Raw genomic sequence first — 16201 nt, 5'->3', positions numbered from 1 at the left:
TGCAGTGGGGAGAAAGCCAGGTGGGAGTTTGAGGATGGGCTCTGAGCTACAGACGAGACAGGTTCGGAGCCAATTTTTAGGTTGGCCTATGGAAGCTGTGGGGCTAGATGCAAAGCTTGTCCTCTCTCCTCTACTCACTGCCTCCCAAATATTCTGAGCACTGGGCTTTCAGAGACAGAGGATCTGGGATCTGACTGGGGGGTGGGAGTGGGGAGGTCCTTAGGCACAACCCACCTGTGGCATCTGTATGTATGGCATCAAGTCAAGATGGCCCCATTAGTGAAGAAGGCAGGAATGGTGACTAACAATTTGTTCACTGAATGCGTGCTTGTTGAGCACTACTCTGCATGAAAAATCCTGGGCCCTGGGTGAGGATACAGTGAACCAGCAGAACGAGGTCCCTGCCCTTGTGACCCATACACTCCAGTGGGAGAAGATGGATAATAATGCAAGCAAACAAACGAGTGCAGTAATGTCGGATGGTGGCAAGTGAGATGAAGACCAAGAAACTCACAGTTTGAAAAGACCCCCGCCCCCCAACAGCCATGTAAAGATGAGATTGTGGGGAGAAAATAGGAAGCAAGAGGTACCGCTGGGGAGTATGACATCCTCAGAGAGAGAGAGGACAGTACCTTAGTCTAGGATGTTAGCCCCGGAGCTGGAGTGAAATTGATGGGTTTGGAATATATTTAAGTACTGAAGCTAACAGATTGGGTGTGAGGGGCTGGGGGAAAGAGGGATTTGAGTCATGGACTTGAGTCACTAGGTGGATAATGGTGCGTCCTTCAAGGCTGAGAGAATGAAAAGACAGGCATTGGGGGTGTGGGCACGTGTGAGTGAGAAGTTCTGTTTGGGCTGTGTTACATTTCAGATGCCCATGAAGCATCCAAGTGGAGTCCAGATCAGTGGAGAGATCAAGCAGGGGCTATGATTTGGGACTCACTGGTATACAAATGGGATTCAGATCCCTTAGACTCTAGATCTTAGGGTGGTGGTTCTCCAGTAGTGGTGACTTGCCACACCCTTCTTCCAGGGGACATTTGGCAACATCTGGAAGCATTTTTGGTTGTTACGCCTGGGTGGGGGGAGGTTTGCTACTGGGTGGAGGCCAGGGATGCTGCTAAAAGTCCTGCTATACCCCCCACAGCACAGAATTATCTGGCCCCGAATGCCAGTGGTGGTGAGGTGGAGAGCCCTGTCCTAGAGAGAGTGTAGACAGAGAAGGAAAGAGAGGACAGCCCCAGGACCTACTTAACGTGAGGAGGCAGAGCCTCCTGCACGGAAGACTGAGTAGCAACAATCAGAGGTAGGAGAGAAGCCTGGAGAGCGGAGTGTCCTGGAAGTAGAGAGCATTGGGAAGGAGGGGTGCTAAACTGGGCTAAATGCAGACAGACTCCATCCTTCGAGCCCAGAGAGAAGCGACAAATGGCTTAGGCAAGGTCACTGTTGATAACCTTGATTAGAGCAGTTCCTGCGGTCTGATGGGTTAGAAGCTCCAGGGGAGAAGGTTGCATTTCTTCCCTGATCAGAATGTCTCATGTGTGTGCTTTCATTAATCCACACGCAGCAGGGAGGTTCTATTATCCTGGCTTTACAGAAGTGGCAGAATTACTATTACCCCATTTTATAGAGGTAGAAACTGAGGCATGGAGAGGCTAATTACTCCCCATGGTCAGGCAGCCGACAGTAAGTGGCACAGCCAGGAGAGTTTGGAGGTGAGGAATTGGAGGCAGTGAGAAGTGTCTCTGTAAAGGAGAACAGAGATGGGTACAGAGGATGTTTGCTGCTGATATGAATGATCCATGTGGAGGCTGAAATTGACCATGTTGGAGGGGAGGCTGAGAACCAAAGTCTGAGTTCATGAGAAGGATCCCAAGGCCCCTGTTGAGGGGTTGACCTTTCCCAGTAACATGATACCAATAATCCTAACTATTTTGAGGAAGATTACCCCTAGACTCAGCTTCTCTCCCACATGCCCCCTGCTGGCCTCCAGAGGCCTGCTGGGCAGCTCTCTGTAACCCCCCACCCCGACCCCTGCTAAAGGGTGGCCTCCCTGTAGGAAGCTGCTGCACGGGCCCAGCCCTTCCCGCTCCGTGTCCTTGGGGCACCAGAGATTTTATGTGCTCAGGAACCAGGATAGCAAGTAAGGGCAGCCCTGCAGTCAGGAACCAGAGCCCAGGCTGGCTGGGCAGTTCGATCGATACACATCAGCGATTTTCCACCCAAATTTGACTGCCTCCATCCTGATCCTAAGCCTACAGGGCCCTGTCCCAGGGTCTTTGCTCATCACTCTCTCCCTGCGATCACCACACACACCAACCTCCTTTAGGCTCTCAAGTACTGAATGTTCTTGCCTTCTTCACCTTCTCTCCCTTCACTACCTGGCTAAGTCTTGCATAGCCTCCTGAATCAGGAGCTAGAGAGGGCTTAGCTAGAGAGGGCTGTCTGAGAGGTGACTGCTAACAGCCCCAACTAGATGAGGTCCTCTCGTTCGCTCATCCTCCAACACTGGATGCTGCCTCTTTGGTAGCGCTGTTCCTATGTATAATGTGTTTTTTTGGTGCAGTGTCTGTATTCCATGCTAGGCTGGAACCTTCATGACGGTGGTCTAGTGTACTGGTTATTTCCAGGGCCTGGCATACAGTAGGTGCTCACTAATTATTTGCTGACAGAGGAAATGAATCGCTGACTATAGTATAGCCTACTTGGTATTTCTCTGGCTCATACATGCTGTGTTCAGCACTTTATTCTCCTCGACACACATTTTACTACAGATTCTTGAAGCTTTCCTGATCACCTGCACGGTTACTTTCATCTTGGTTTGAAGGTGTGTAAAGGGGTTTAATCCAGTATCTTTGGCCATTCATTTAAAATAGAAAGAGGTACTAAGCTTTTACATTATTGATTCTACCCAGTAGGATGGCTGGTTTGGTTTTATGTGAACCAACAGAGCTTTACAACATCTTGAATCAGGTCACAAAACTATCCCGACTGACTGAACCCAACTATCTCTGCTTATTGGGTAAGTGCTTTAAAAAAACTATGTTGTGTTCAGTATCCTTCCAATACTATTTTAGGTGAAGCACCAAGCTTACAGGGATCGGGGAATAAATGACTATAGGAAACTGTTAGACTCCTTTGACATAGCTTAAAATGCTTCTACTAATTGTCACTTGACTTGGAAATAACTCCAGATTAAATCTAGAAGTTCTCGTAAGACTTGTGTTCTTGTTTAGTGAAACATTTCGAACATCTAACAAATATATAGTAAGACTAATAAATGCCCATGTACCCACCGCTCAGATTTAACATAAATGTTATGCATAGATGTACCCCTCTTTTGTACCCCTATCCCAATCCCATCGCTGCTTCTCCCCAAAGATGACAGCTTCTGTATTTTTTTTTACATTTTTACTATAGATGCAGGCATCCCAAAATGTGTGGTTTAAACATTTACACAAACTGTACCGTAATGTACAGTTATTCTGCAACTTGCTTTTTCTTGAAATCTTTGAGATTCCCAAGTCTAAATGTGAAGATCTATTTTAACTGTTAGTGCAACTTGCTTTTTCTTGAAATCTTTGAGATTCCCAAGTCTAAATGTGAAGATCTATTTTAACTGTTAGTTAGGGTAGTAGGCATTTCTAATCAGTTGTGGTGTGTTGCCTGCGTTGTTTCTGTTATGAACAGTGTTGCCCTGAAGAACCTTGACCTCTTATTTACATGCAAGAGTTTCTTCAGGATACCGATCTAGAAATGGAATTGCCAAGTTGCGAATTCTGCTTCATTACATTATTGTTAAATTGCCCTCCGAAAAGATTGTATCAATTTGCATTCCCATCATCAGTGTAAGAAATATACCTCCCAATACCTGTTTTCTTCAGCCTTTAAAATGTTTGCAGTCTGATTGGTGTGAACTTGTATTATGATGTTTGCTCCCCCAATTTAAAAAATTGATAAAATGGGCGCCTGGGTGGCTCAGTCAGTTAAGCGTCTGCCTTCGGCTCAGGTCGTGATCCCAGGGTGCTGGGATCGAGTCCCACATCGGGCTCCCTGCTCTGCGGGAAGCCTGCTTCTCCCTCTCCCACTCCCCCTGCTTGTGTTCCTGCTCTCGCTGTCTCTCTCTGTCAAATAAATAAATAAAATCTTTAAAAAAAATAAAATTGATAAAATGCACATAACGTAAAATATGCTATCTTAACCACTTTTAAATGTACAGTTCAGAGGTGTTAAATATGTCCATCATGTTATACTGCCTTATGTGCACCACTTTCCATCTCCATAACTTTTCCTCTTGTAAACTCTAAAAGGAACTCTATACCCATTAAATACTGTCCTTCCTCCCATCCCTTAATCCCCTGAAAATCCCCATTCTCCTTTCTATCTCTATGATTCTGACTACTGTAGGTCATGTAAGTATAATCATATAGTATTTTGTCTTTTGGCTTATTTCACTGAGCATCATAATGTCCTTGAGGTTTGTCATGTTGTAGCATATTGCAAAATTTTCCTCTTTAAGGCTGAATAATGTTCCATTGTATGGATATACCACATTTTGCTCATCCATTTATTTATCAGAAGATGTTTGGGTTACTTCCACGTCTTAGCTACCGTGAATCATGACGTTATTACCATGGGTGTGCAAATATCTCTGAGACCCTGCATTCATTCATTCCTTCATTCATTCATTATTCACTCATCTATTTACACATCCATTTATTCATTCATTTATTTATATATTCATTTATTTACCTATTCATTTATTCATTCGTTTGTTTATGGTATATAAACCAGAAATGGAATCACGGGATCTCTTGGTAATTCTATTTGTAATGTTTGAAGAGTTGCCATACTGTTTTACATAGCAGCTGTGCCGTTTTACATGAACCCAAGGGTTCACAGGTTTCCAATTTCTCCACATCACTGTCAACACTTGTTATTTTCTCGTTTTGGGGGGATAGTAGTCATTCTAATAGGAGGGAGGGAGTATCTCATTATAATTTGGATTTGCATTTCCCTAACGATTAGTGATGTTGAATATCTTTTCCTGTACTTCTTGGCCATTTGTATGTTTTTGGAGAAGTATCCAAGTCCTTTGCCCATTTTTGAATCAGGTTTTTTTTAACTGTTGGGTTTTTAGGAGTTATCTACATATTCTGGGTATTAATCCCTTATTAAGATTTAATTGTCATGAAGTTCAGTTTGTCTTTATTTTTTTTTTCTTTTGTTGCCCATGCCTTTGTTGTCCTATCCAGGAAATCATTGCCAAATCCAATGTCATGAAGATTTTGCCCTATGTTTTCTTCAAGTTTATACTTTTAGGTCTTGCATTTAGGTCTTTGATCCATTTTGAGTTAATTTGTGCATGTGGTGTTAGATAAAGGCCCAACTTCATTCTTTTGCATGTGGATATCCAGAGGGAGTGGGAGAATCTCAAGCACGCTCTATGTCCAGTGTGGAGCCGTATATGGGGCTTAATCTCACGACCTGAGATCATGACCTGAGCTGAAACAAGAGTTGGATGCTCAATCGACTGAGCCACCCAGCTGCCCCTCATTGACATAATTTTTAATACATACAAATCTGTAGTTTTAGTTTCAGAACCTAATATAGGCCTGACAATCAAAGCCTTCGTTTTGGAAGAAAGGTGTTAGGTCCCACTCAATCTCTAGTAAAATATTTTCACAGGCTGTAGTATTTTTATGCCGTTTTTTAAAAAATATAAGGTGCCCCCATAGCAACACCAGGATAGTTACAATTCATTTGAGGCCTCACCTGTAGAAAGAGGCGGTCATGGGACAGTTTGTTAAAACTCCACTCTCAGAATTTTTTTAAAAAGTTTTTATTTATTTGACAGAAAGAGAGCATGCAAGTGCACAAGTGGGGCCGGGTAGCGGGGCCCTCTGCTGAGCAGGGAGCCCCATGTGGGGCTCGATCCCAGGACCCTGGGATCATGACCCGAGCCAAAGACAGACGCGTCACCGACTGAACCACCCAGGTGCCCCAATCAGAATTTTTCATCAATGCTTTTCCTGATCTTTCATATCGTACTGCCAAAATCTGAAACCTGCCTCAAAGAGATCATCCGATAAAAGAAAATCTAAAAGTGATTATTTTGGAATAGAACCCAGGAGATCAGAGTGGTTCAAGATTCCCTATTGGGACCATACTTTATATTTTACTGCAATGCGTAATGATTTTCAGCAAGAATTGCCAAAAATCCTATGTTGCGTGCTTTCATACTCTCTGGTGACTGGCCAGAGAAGCTACAAAAAAGTTTGGGAGTCCATACCCTTTTTAATGCAAGTGCCCCCATAGGCTGAATTGCAGGATAAATACCATTCATTTGAGGCCTCGCCTGTAGAAAGCTGTCGTGGGACACCCAGGACACCTACTAGTTTGTGAACATCCCTGAGATAGCATGATTTTGTAAAGATTTTATTTTTTTAAGTCCTCTCCACACCCAACGTGGGGCTCAAACCCACAACCCTGAGATCAGGAGTTGCAAGTTCCACTGAATGAGCCAGCCAGGCACAGGCACCCCAAGTGTGAATTTTTAATCCAGATTATACTTGAGTTTCACCAGCCTTTTTCATTGTATTTATAGGAAGTTGCAGCTGGTCAGCCAACAATCCTACCACCTCTCTTATCCTGAGTTTGTTCTCAAGCTATCTATGGCTTTGGAATCTCGCAAGTGATATTCCGTATCATTTGAAAGAATAATCCTGCCTCCTCCCTCCAGCTTTGCAGTTTCCAAATATCACTTAAGAGTTTTTTATTCAGCTGAGTAGCTGAGTATGGACAGCAACCACCTATAAAGAAAGGGTTTTCTCAAATACATGACTTAACACTATGATTTAGGAAGTAGATGTACTAAAATAGGCCAGAAAAAATTACTGATGGTTGGTATTTGTGATAAAAATCCATTCAATATAGAGCCTAGTTGTTGATCTCCCGCCAAATCGAAACTGAGAGCTGTGAATTTACTATATCCGTTAAAAATAAATAACCTATGAAATACAGATTTTGGCTTAGAAGATGGGAAAATCAAAATCAGTGTATTGAACCTGCATGTTTCATTTGCTCACAAACTTATACACACTAAGATTCTACAAAAAAAACTATTGCACCAAAGAGAACTGCCCTTTTGATTTTTGCTTGATTTCTTCGTTGGCCCATTAGCATGCTGTCAGAAAACTGCCTTTTTGCAAATAAGCCTAAAAGTATCCTTCAAAGAGACCTATATAAATATTCATATATAGATCTAAAGTATTACTGTTCAACATAAATGTTATTTCTAGAAAAAACTTAACAGCAGAAGTTACAACAACCAACAATGTATGACCTCTTCAGCCACTAAAAAAACACCAAGTCAAAAAAAAAAATTCAAAATCACTGTTTTTATGATAATATATATAAATAAATATTGATCAAAATTGAGGAAGTAAATACCTGGATTGACACATGTCAATAGTTGGAAGATTTTTGTTCAATTTAAATGTCTTATCTCTTAAAAAAAATTTAAGTGCTAACCTATAAAGCAGGCAAATTCTTCAAGTAATTTGCTGTTAGGAATGCTGACTTTTATAAGAGCTGAACAAGGAATGAGAATAAAATGAAACAGGAGGGTAGACACAGGGGAAAAAACTGACCAGTTGTAGCTGGACAGATGCTACTATATACAATCCTGGCCCGCTCATTTCAATTAAGTGCATGAGCTAACAGATTCGGTGTCTGCTGATTTAGTATACTAACTCCTTAGATTTGCTAAAATTCCTGCAACAATCAGTAGGCACACATGAAGTTTTAAGGCAAAGACTACCACTTAAAAATCAGCATTGGACACCAACTAAAGCAGTCTTTAAAATGTTTTTATTATCCACTATTACTGTGAATGAATATAAACTGTAATCAGTATTCCAAATTAAGAACTCTAGCCTCGTCCAAAGTTTAATGACTTCCGGAGGGGGGCACCTGGCTGGCTCAGTCGGAGGAGCGCGGGACTCTTGATCTTGGGGAATGAGTTCAAGCCCCACCTAATGACCAGAAGTCCTTGGACTTCTGCCTATCAGCTGTTCCTTCCAAGAAGTTTTCTATTAACCAAAGGGTGATTTGCTGTAATCTTTTTCCTTCCTACAAGAAGGAGCGGTCTATTTTCTTCTGTGCCAAGAGCAATTTTTGGCCTTTTTGACTCCTTTTGAGTTTTCCTTTAGCAGCAGTGGTGATCATGGGAAGAGATCCTGGGCACTGTACTTTCTTTTAGATTCGTTTCACATATTGGACTTTTCCTTTTTTAGGATCTTTTCAGGAAGGAGACTTTTTGGGAATTGGCTCCTTGGGAAGAGGAAGCTCCAAGGCAGGAGGTGGTCCCCTCCCACCGGGGGTGTGGGGGGGGCGGGCCCCTCCCACCGAGGGGCCCCTCCTGAACAGGCTCAGCTGCTTTTTTTCTCTTGATTCATGTTTCAGCATTTTCATCTTTGTGCTTTTTTTCTTGCAGGTATTTTGCTTTTTACTCTCTTCCATTTTGCTGTCACCTTTTGGCACTTACTATTTTTAAAATTTGCTTTCTCTTTTTTTTTTAAGATTTATTTATTTTAGGGAGAGAGGGAGCATGAGCAAGTCACGGGGAGGGGCAGAGGGGGAGAAGCAGACTCCCCGCTGAGCATGGAGCCAGACACAGGGCTCCGTCCCAGGACCCTGAGATCATGACCTAAGCTGAAATCAAGACTCGGCTGCTCAACTGAATGTGCCACCCAGGTGCCCTCTTTTTTTTTTTTTAGTGTATATGCAGACATTTATTACTAAAATCTATATAGGCTTTTTTTGTTTTTGTAGAAAAGCAAAGATACAGGACCCTCTCTTAGAAGGGTGCAGGCCCAGGCAATGCCTGCAGCGGGAGCTACCAGGCTTTCCTACTGTCTACATAGAAGCCATAATAAGAGGTTATACCGCTGTACCCACCCCCCAGCTCTCCAATTCCCCAACCCCTGCAGTTGCTGAACCTAAGGAATGACTTGCCACTCTACATACGCACCTAATATCTTAGATTATAAATATCACATACAAAGCCTGTTTCTGGAATGATAAGCAAAAACCGATAATAGTTTCTGGGGCACCTGGGTGGCTCAGTCAGTTAAGTGTCTGCCTTCAGCTCAGGTCATGATTCCAGGGTCCTGGGTGGAGCCCCATGTCAGGCTCCCCCACTGGGCAGGGAGTCTGCTTCTCACTCTCCCTCTCCCTCTTTGATCTCTCTGGCTCTCACTCTCTCATATAAAAAAAAATTAAAAAAAAATCCTGTTTCCAGTGGAGAAAAATGTAACTTTTCACAGTGAGGGTGTGGTAACGGTACCAAGGACTTCTCCTTGCCCTCTAGAAACCTATTATGTTTAATAGGAAGAAAACACTGGAAAGAAGAGAAAACCCATTTCCCAGCAGCCACCTATGTTCCCAGCATGCTCCTGCTGTTTGGGTTTGCAGGAAGAGGGCCTGCTGCTGGCCTCTGCAGAGAGCAGATGGTCCCCCTTCCTCACTGCTCCTGGTCACTGTGGGTGACAGACGCAGACCCAGGCAGAGAGCCTCTTGGATCTCCAACTGTAGGGATCTTAACTGCCTGATGGTCCCAGATGCTGGGCCTCAAATGCATCACTGCATTCTTCCCAAGGGCACACTGCCCACATTGGCTGCACCCCCCCCCCCCACCACCTTGGCCTTCAGTGACATGAGCAGCAGGAATACTAAGGCAAGCCCATTCCTGCAAGATGTAGGATCCCTCTTATGGGTGTCTTTGACTTGAAGACTCCCCATTACCTTGACAAAACTTTCTTAGAACTGCTCTATTGTCTATGGACCTACCTTCCCTCCCTCCCTCCCTCCCTCCCTCCCTCCCTCCCTCCCTCCCTCCCTCCCTCCCTCCCTCCCTCCCTCCCTCCTTCCCTCCTTCCTTCACAGGGCTCCTACCTGCATCATGACTGGTAGATCCCTGTCTCCTTTTCTCGCCATACGTTTCCCTCATAAATCTCTTGCACGTCTTATCCTATACTGGCATTCGCCTCTGAGAGCACTCAGGCCATTGCAAATCATACAGAAATTGGGGGCTGAGAAAAACAGATGGAAAGGTGGGATTTATGCCTCACCGCTTGGCAGGTGCTGAGGGTCCTGTCCTGAATGGTAGAGGAGTGTGGATGTTTCTCTTTGTCACCGGTTCTTCATCGCTCGCAGGATCACTTAAGGAATGGGCTTCGGTTGCTACTTTCCTGTAGCTTTTCCTGGTTTTACAGGATTTTGCTGAACCATTTCCTGTATGCACATCCATTTCTTTAGTCTCTGTTGCTTGGGTCATCAGGCATTACTGCAAGTCTTTTGAAACCTTATCTTTTCCCCCTGACTTTTACAGCCCATTGTTTTATATATATGCATATATACACATATATATGTGTATATGTTTATATGTTGTATCTAGCAACCTTTTTTAAAAAAGATTTTATTTGAGAGCACACGCACGAGCGTGTGCATGCACACAAGCGGGGGGAGAGGGAGAGGCAGACTCCCCGCTGAGCAAGGAGCCCAATGCAGGACTCGATCCCAGGACCCCGAGATCATGACCTGAGCCAAAGGCAGACGCTTAACCAACTGAGCCACCCAGGCGCCCCATCTATCTAGCAATCTTGATGTGCTGTCCTGTTAATACTAATTGTTTGTGGCTCTGTTGGATTTTCAATATAGACAATCCTATTTATGACGGCTCCAGTTCTTTTAAATTCTTATACCTTTTACTTATTCTTATCTCACTGCATTGCTGTGCCCTTTGCTCTCCAGTGTGGTGTTAGAGACACAGGGACTGTGAGCGTTTTGTCTTGTTCCTCCCTTTATCAATCACTGTGATGTTTGGTGTAGCTATTCAGTAGTTTTTCCCATGAGGTTAAGGAAGTTCCTGTATATATCTAACTTCCTAAGGATTTTTTTTTTCCGTGATGTGAATTGAAATTTTCTGTGTGCCAAAGAAGGTTCAAAACAGCGAAAGGAAAACCAACAAATCATTGAAGTAGTAGTTAGTAAAAAAAATTATTGTATACACACCAAAAAGACAGTTTGCAAACTGGGAACATTCAGACCAGACTGTGGGATGAGGCTCAGGGGTGTATTTATGATCAAGCTTCATAGTGAGAAAGCCGTGAGGATTTATTTTTCAGGGACTGGTCACAGTATTACAATTTTCTGTGGTTCCCTCTTATCAGCCTTGAGAAACAGTTCAAAGCTTGCTTATTCTTTCCAGAGACACAAGCAAGAGATAATCCAGGTCAAGTTAGCCTTGTAAAATAAACCGAATTCAGCTTTGTTCGTATGACTGACCTGGTTTTGTCTGCTCAGGGAATTTGCAAGGTTGGTCTCCATTTCTGATTTTAACAGCGTCTGTGGAAATAAACGTACAATTTTTCTCCTTTAATATCTTAATATGATTTCCTAGTATTACATAGTTCCTGCTAGATTATCTTGTATTTTGTGAACACTGTTAGATTTGGTTACTATGATTTCTGATTTTCACATCTATATGAATGAATGAAATGAGCTTACAGTATATATACTCTGCTTGGTTTTGCTTGTTTTTAAACCGTACAGACCATGTATCTGACTTCTTTTGCTCAAGGTTATATTATAAGATTCACTCATACTGTTATATGTAGCTACATGTGGTTGGTTTGTTTTTGTTGCTACACAGCATCAAGGGTAAACAAAGCCAGGCTGTGGTTAAAGTGGTTAAAGTGGTAAGGACACTACTAGGTATTTATCCAAAGGATACAAACATAGTGATTCAAAGGGGCACATGCATCCCAATGTTTATAGCAGCAATGTCCACAATAGCCAAACTATGGAAAGAGCTCAGATGTCTGTTGACAGACGAATGGATAAAGAAGATGTGGTGTATATACAATGGAATACTACTCAGCCATCAGAAAGAATGAAATCTTGCCATTTGCAATGACGTGGATGGAACTAGAGGGTATTGTGCTAAGCAAAATAGTCGGAGAAAGACAAATACAATGATTTCACTTATATGTGGAATTTAAGAAACAAAACAGATGAACATAGGGGAAGGGAGGGAAAACAAGATGAAATCGGAGAGGGAGACAAACCGCAAGAGACTCTTAACTCCAAGAAACAAACTGAGGGTTGCTGGAGGGGGGAGAGGTGGGGGCATGGGGTAAGTGGATGATGGGCATTAAGGAGGGCACTTGATGTGATGGGCAGTGGGTGTTCTATGCAACTGATGAATCCCTAAACTCCATCTCTGCAACTAATAATACACGATATGTTAATTGATTTTTAAATAATAAATAGAAAGTGGTAGGGGAGATTTTAATCAGTAACATACTGTTGCAATAGGAAAGAGTCCAGCGTGAACCGAACTCTGCTTTGGTTTGTACAGAGGTGACTGGCTAATTGAAGGGAGAGTGAAGGAGGGGGGAAGGAGGGAGTGAGGCTCAGGGGACTGGGAGCATGAACAATTACAGGGAGGGTAGGGGATGTGGTCTGTGTGAGACCCATCTGGGTTTGCTAACTGGCACTTATTAAAGTTAGGCTCCTACCCTTCCCGGGAGACTGGGAGGCAGGGATCCTATCTTCAGGTGTTGCCTGGGACAAACAAAGTTCTTTTGATAGCCTTGAGTCTTTTCAGGCAGGCACTTTAAGGGGAGCTGGGGTCAGCCTCAGCCTATGGCCTTTAGCTGTTTCTAAAGATGTCTTAAAGGTATCTTCAGATGTCTGAAGTTTTTGTTACTGTTTTTTTCACCCGTTGAAAAACTCTGGATACAAGTCTTGTTACTTGTATTGCAGATTTTTTTCTCACTCTGTGCCTTGCCTTTTCACCTTTTTTTTTTTTAAGATTTTATTTTATTTTATTTTTTATTTTTTAAAGATTTTATTTACTTATTTGATAGAGAGATGGAGAGCCAGAGAGCATAAGCAGGGGGAGTGGCAGAGGGAGAAGGAAAAGCAGGCTCCCCGCTGAACAGGGAGCCTGAGGCGGGGATCGATCTCAGGACCCTGGGATCATGACCTGAGCCGAAGGCAGATGCTTAACTGACTGAGCCACCCAGGTGCCCCAAAGATTTTATTTGAGAGAAAGAGAGAGAGAGAGAGAGCGCGCGCGCGCGAGCATGAGCAGGGGGAGGAGCAGAGGGAGAGGGACAGACTCCCCACTCAGTGGGGATTCTGACTTGGGACTGGATCCCAGGACCCTGAGATCATGACCAGAGCTAAAGTCAGATGCTTAACTGACTGAGCCATCTAGACACCCCTACCCTTTCACCTTCTTAATGTTGTATTTTAACAAGAAAAGGTAGACGTTCTTAATTTTTTAATTAACATATAATGAGTTATTTGTTTCAGGGGTACAGATCCGTGATTCAACAGTCTTGCACAATTCACAGCGCTCACCATAGCAGCTACCCTCCCCAATGTCCATCACCCAGCCACCCCATCCCTCCCACCCCCCCACCCCCCCAGCAACCCTCAGTTTGTTTCCTGAGATTGAGTCTCTTACAGTTTGTCTCCCTCTCTGGTTTTAGACGTTCTTAATTTTATTAGGATTAGGTTTGCCCGTATTTTCTTTTTTGGTTAGTGCTTTCTTGTGTCTTTTTAAAAAAGAAATAGACTTTATTTTTTAGAGCAGTTTTAGGTTCATAGCAAAATTGAGCAGAAAGTACAGAGATTTCCTAAGTCCCTCTGTCCCCCCACAAAAGCATTGCCTCTCAGACTATGCTCAGCCCCCACCAGAGTGGCATTTTTGTTACAGTTGATGAAACTAATTTAATACCTTGGTATCACCTGAAGCCCAGAGTTTACAGTAGGGTTAGTGGTGTACGTTCTCTGGGTTTTGACAAATTTATAGTGACATGTGTCCATCATGACAGTATCATACAGGATAGTTTCACTGCCCTAAAAATCCTGAGTGCTCTGCGTATTCATCCCTCCTTCCCCACTAACCCCTGGCAACCACTAATCTTTTTACTGTCTGTACAGTTTTGTGTATTCAGGAATGTCCTATTGTTGGAACCGTATGGTAGGTAGACTAAAATTGGCTTCTTTCACTTATATTAACTCTCCTCCATGTCTTTTCCTGGCTTGATAGCTCTGTGTGTGTGTGTGTGTGTGTGTGTGTGTGTGTGTGTGTGCATGCGCATGCATGCACGCGCGCGTGCTCAATACTCTTCCATTGTCTGGATGTGCTGCGGTTTATCCATTCACTTATTTAAGGACATCTTCGTTGCTTTGAACTTTTGGCAGTTATGAAAAAAGCTGCTATAAACATTTGCGGTCATAGATTTTCAGTAATTCGGGTAAATACCAAGGAGCAAGATTACTGATAAGAGTATGTTTAGTTTTGTTAGAAACTGCCCAACTGTCTACCAAAGTGACTACCATTCTGTGTTCCCACTAGCAATGAATGAGAATTCCTGTTGCTCCACATCCTCACCAGCATTTGGTGTTGACCGTGTTTTGGATTTTTGACGTTCGAATAGGCTTGTAGGGGTCTTGTATTTGTCGTTTCAATTTGCATTTCTTTGATGACATGACATGGAGCATCTTTTCCTGTGCTTGTTTGCCACCCGTATCTTCTTGGGTGTGCTGTGTCTGTTCATATCTTTTGCCCATTTTTAAATCAGGTTGTTTGTTTTCTTGTTGAATTTAAGAAGGATGTCTTGGGGGTGCCCGGCTGGCTCAGTCAGTGGAGCATGTGACTCTTGATCTCGGGGTTATGAGGTTGAGCCCCATGTTGGGTGTAGAAATTACTTAAAAAATAAAATCTTAAAAAACAATGATGTTTTGGATAACATCCCTTTTTAGGATTTAGGGATAAGGCTCTCTGTTCCTGTTCACATTCCTCCCAACTTTGAGGACATCAGTCATACCGTGTGCCCTAGCAGGGGCATTAGAACCTCAGTTCTTGGGTTTGAGTCTGAATTTGGGTCTAAAGTTCCATGAGGCATTTAGTATGAGCTCACTCTGGCTTTGATTTCTCCCCTCCCCACTTTTTTGGACCTCAGAGAAAACTTCCCTTAAATCAAAGATACAAAGATTCCCTACCCCTTAAGGGGATGTGTGGGAATGGGTATGATGGGGCAGGAGAGCCATGTGGCAGCTTAGAACAGTGGGACTATACGCCTTGAGTTTTATTTTTTCTTATTTTTTCAAGATTTATTTATTTGAGAAAGAGCATGTGCTAGTGGAGGGGGGCAGGGGGAGAGGGAAAGAGAGAATCCCAAGCAGACACCCCGCTGAGTGTGGAGCTTGACACAGGCTTCATCTCACGACCCTGAGGTTATGACCTGAGCCAAAACTGAGAGTCGGACGCTTCACCGACCGAGCCACCCAGGTACCCCACATGCCTTGTTTTAAACTGACAATTAATTCACCCAACTGCCAAACAAACATGTGTTGAGGATGGTGCAAGTATTCCAAGTAGTTTGATCGTATGTTCCTTTGCAAATACGGTTATTAAATACTTTTCCTTTCTAGATGTGCGTTCCAAACGGGAGTATGACGAAAGCCATGTGATTACAGCCCGTCGAGTGAAGAAGGTAGAGTGGCAGAATCCGAATGTGGGGCAGGCTGGCCACCTTACAGGAGGGTCGGGGGAAATGGGGGATTTTATCCTAGATCCAGAAGGTGGCAGGGTGGGGGACACTGAGCAGCAGAGGCAGGACCACCCCTGTGCATTCACCAGGAGAGTCTCCCACACCCCTCACATGCTCCCTACGGTGTCCCCACCCCCCATCATGGCCAACAGCTTCACTGAGCAAACGCTGATTTAATTTCTTGATGGGCCAGGCACTGTTCCAGACCTTGGGGGATACAACCGAATACAAGATGCCCTCGGCTCACTGTCTTCTGTCCTACTCAGGGAACAGACAATAATAAACCATCAAGATAATTACTATAATCCAGCCTGACTCAGACTCAAGGGCAAGCAACTCTTGATCTAGGGGTTGCAGGTCTGAGCCCCATTCTGGGTATAGAGATTACTTAAATAAATAAACTAACAAAAAACTATAATCCAAAGATGGAAGCCACTTTGCTTCCCTTCCCTATTTCCCTGCTCCTCCCCCATTCCATCTTTTTAAAAAAAAATATTTACTTGAGAGAGAGCGCAAGCACACAAGCAGGGGGAGGGGCAGAGGGAGAGGGAGAAGCAGACCCCCTG

General features: G+C 43.6%; 1 protein-coding gene across 1 annotated transcript in view; it reads left to right on the top strand.

Annotated features, from left to right (window-relative positions):
* The first annotated feature begins 743 nt into the window (after positions 1-743).
* STYXL1 (serine/threonine/tyrosine interacting like 1) overlaps positions 744-16201 on the top strand; it is a 52267-nt gene continuing 36809 nt past the window's right edge. Inside the window, exons 1-3 of the mRNA XM_028109757.2 lie at positions 744-2827; positions 2919-3022; positions 15517-15578. Coding sequence (XP_027965558.1) covers positions 2920-3022; positions 15517-15578 — 165 coding nt within the window. The 5' untranslated portion in view covers positions 744-2827; position 2919. The remainder of the gene's footprint in view (positions 2828-2918; positions 3023-15516; positions 15579-16201) is intronic.

The sequence above is a fragment of the Eumetopias jubatus genome, unplaced genomic scaffold, assembly GCF_037043125.1.
Source record: "Eumetopias jubatus isolate StellerSeaLion01/CBP00866 unplaced genomic scaffold, mEumJub1_p1.0 scaffold_12, whole genome shotgun sequence".
In the NCBI taxonomy this organism is placed as follows: domain Eukaryota; kingdom Metazoa; phylum Chordata; class Mammalia; order Carnivora; family Otariidae; genus Eumetopias; species Eumetopias jubatus.
This window is presented reverse-complemented; position numbering and strand designations above follow the sequence as displayed.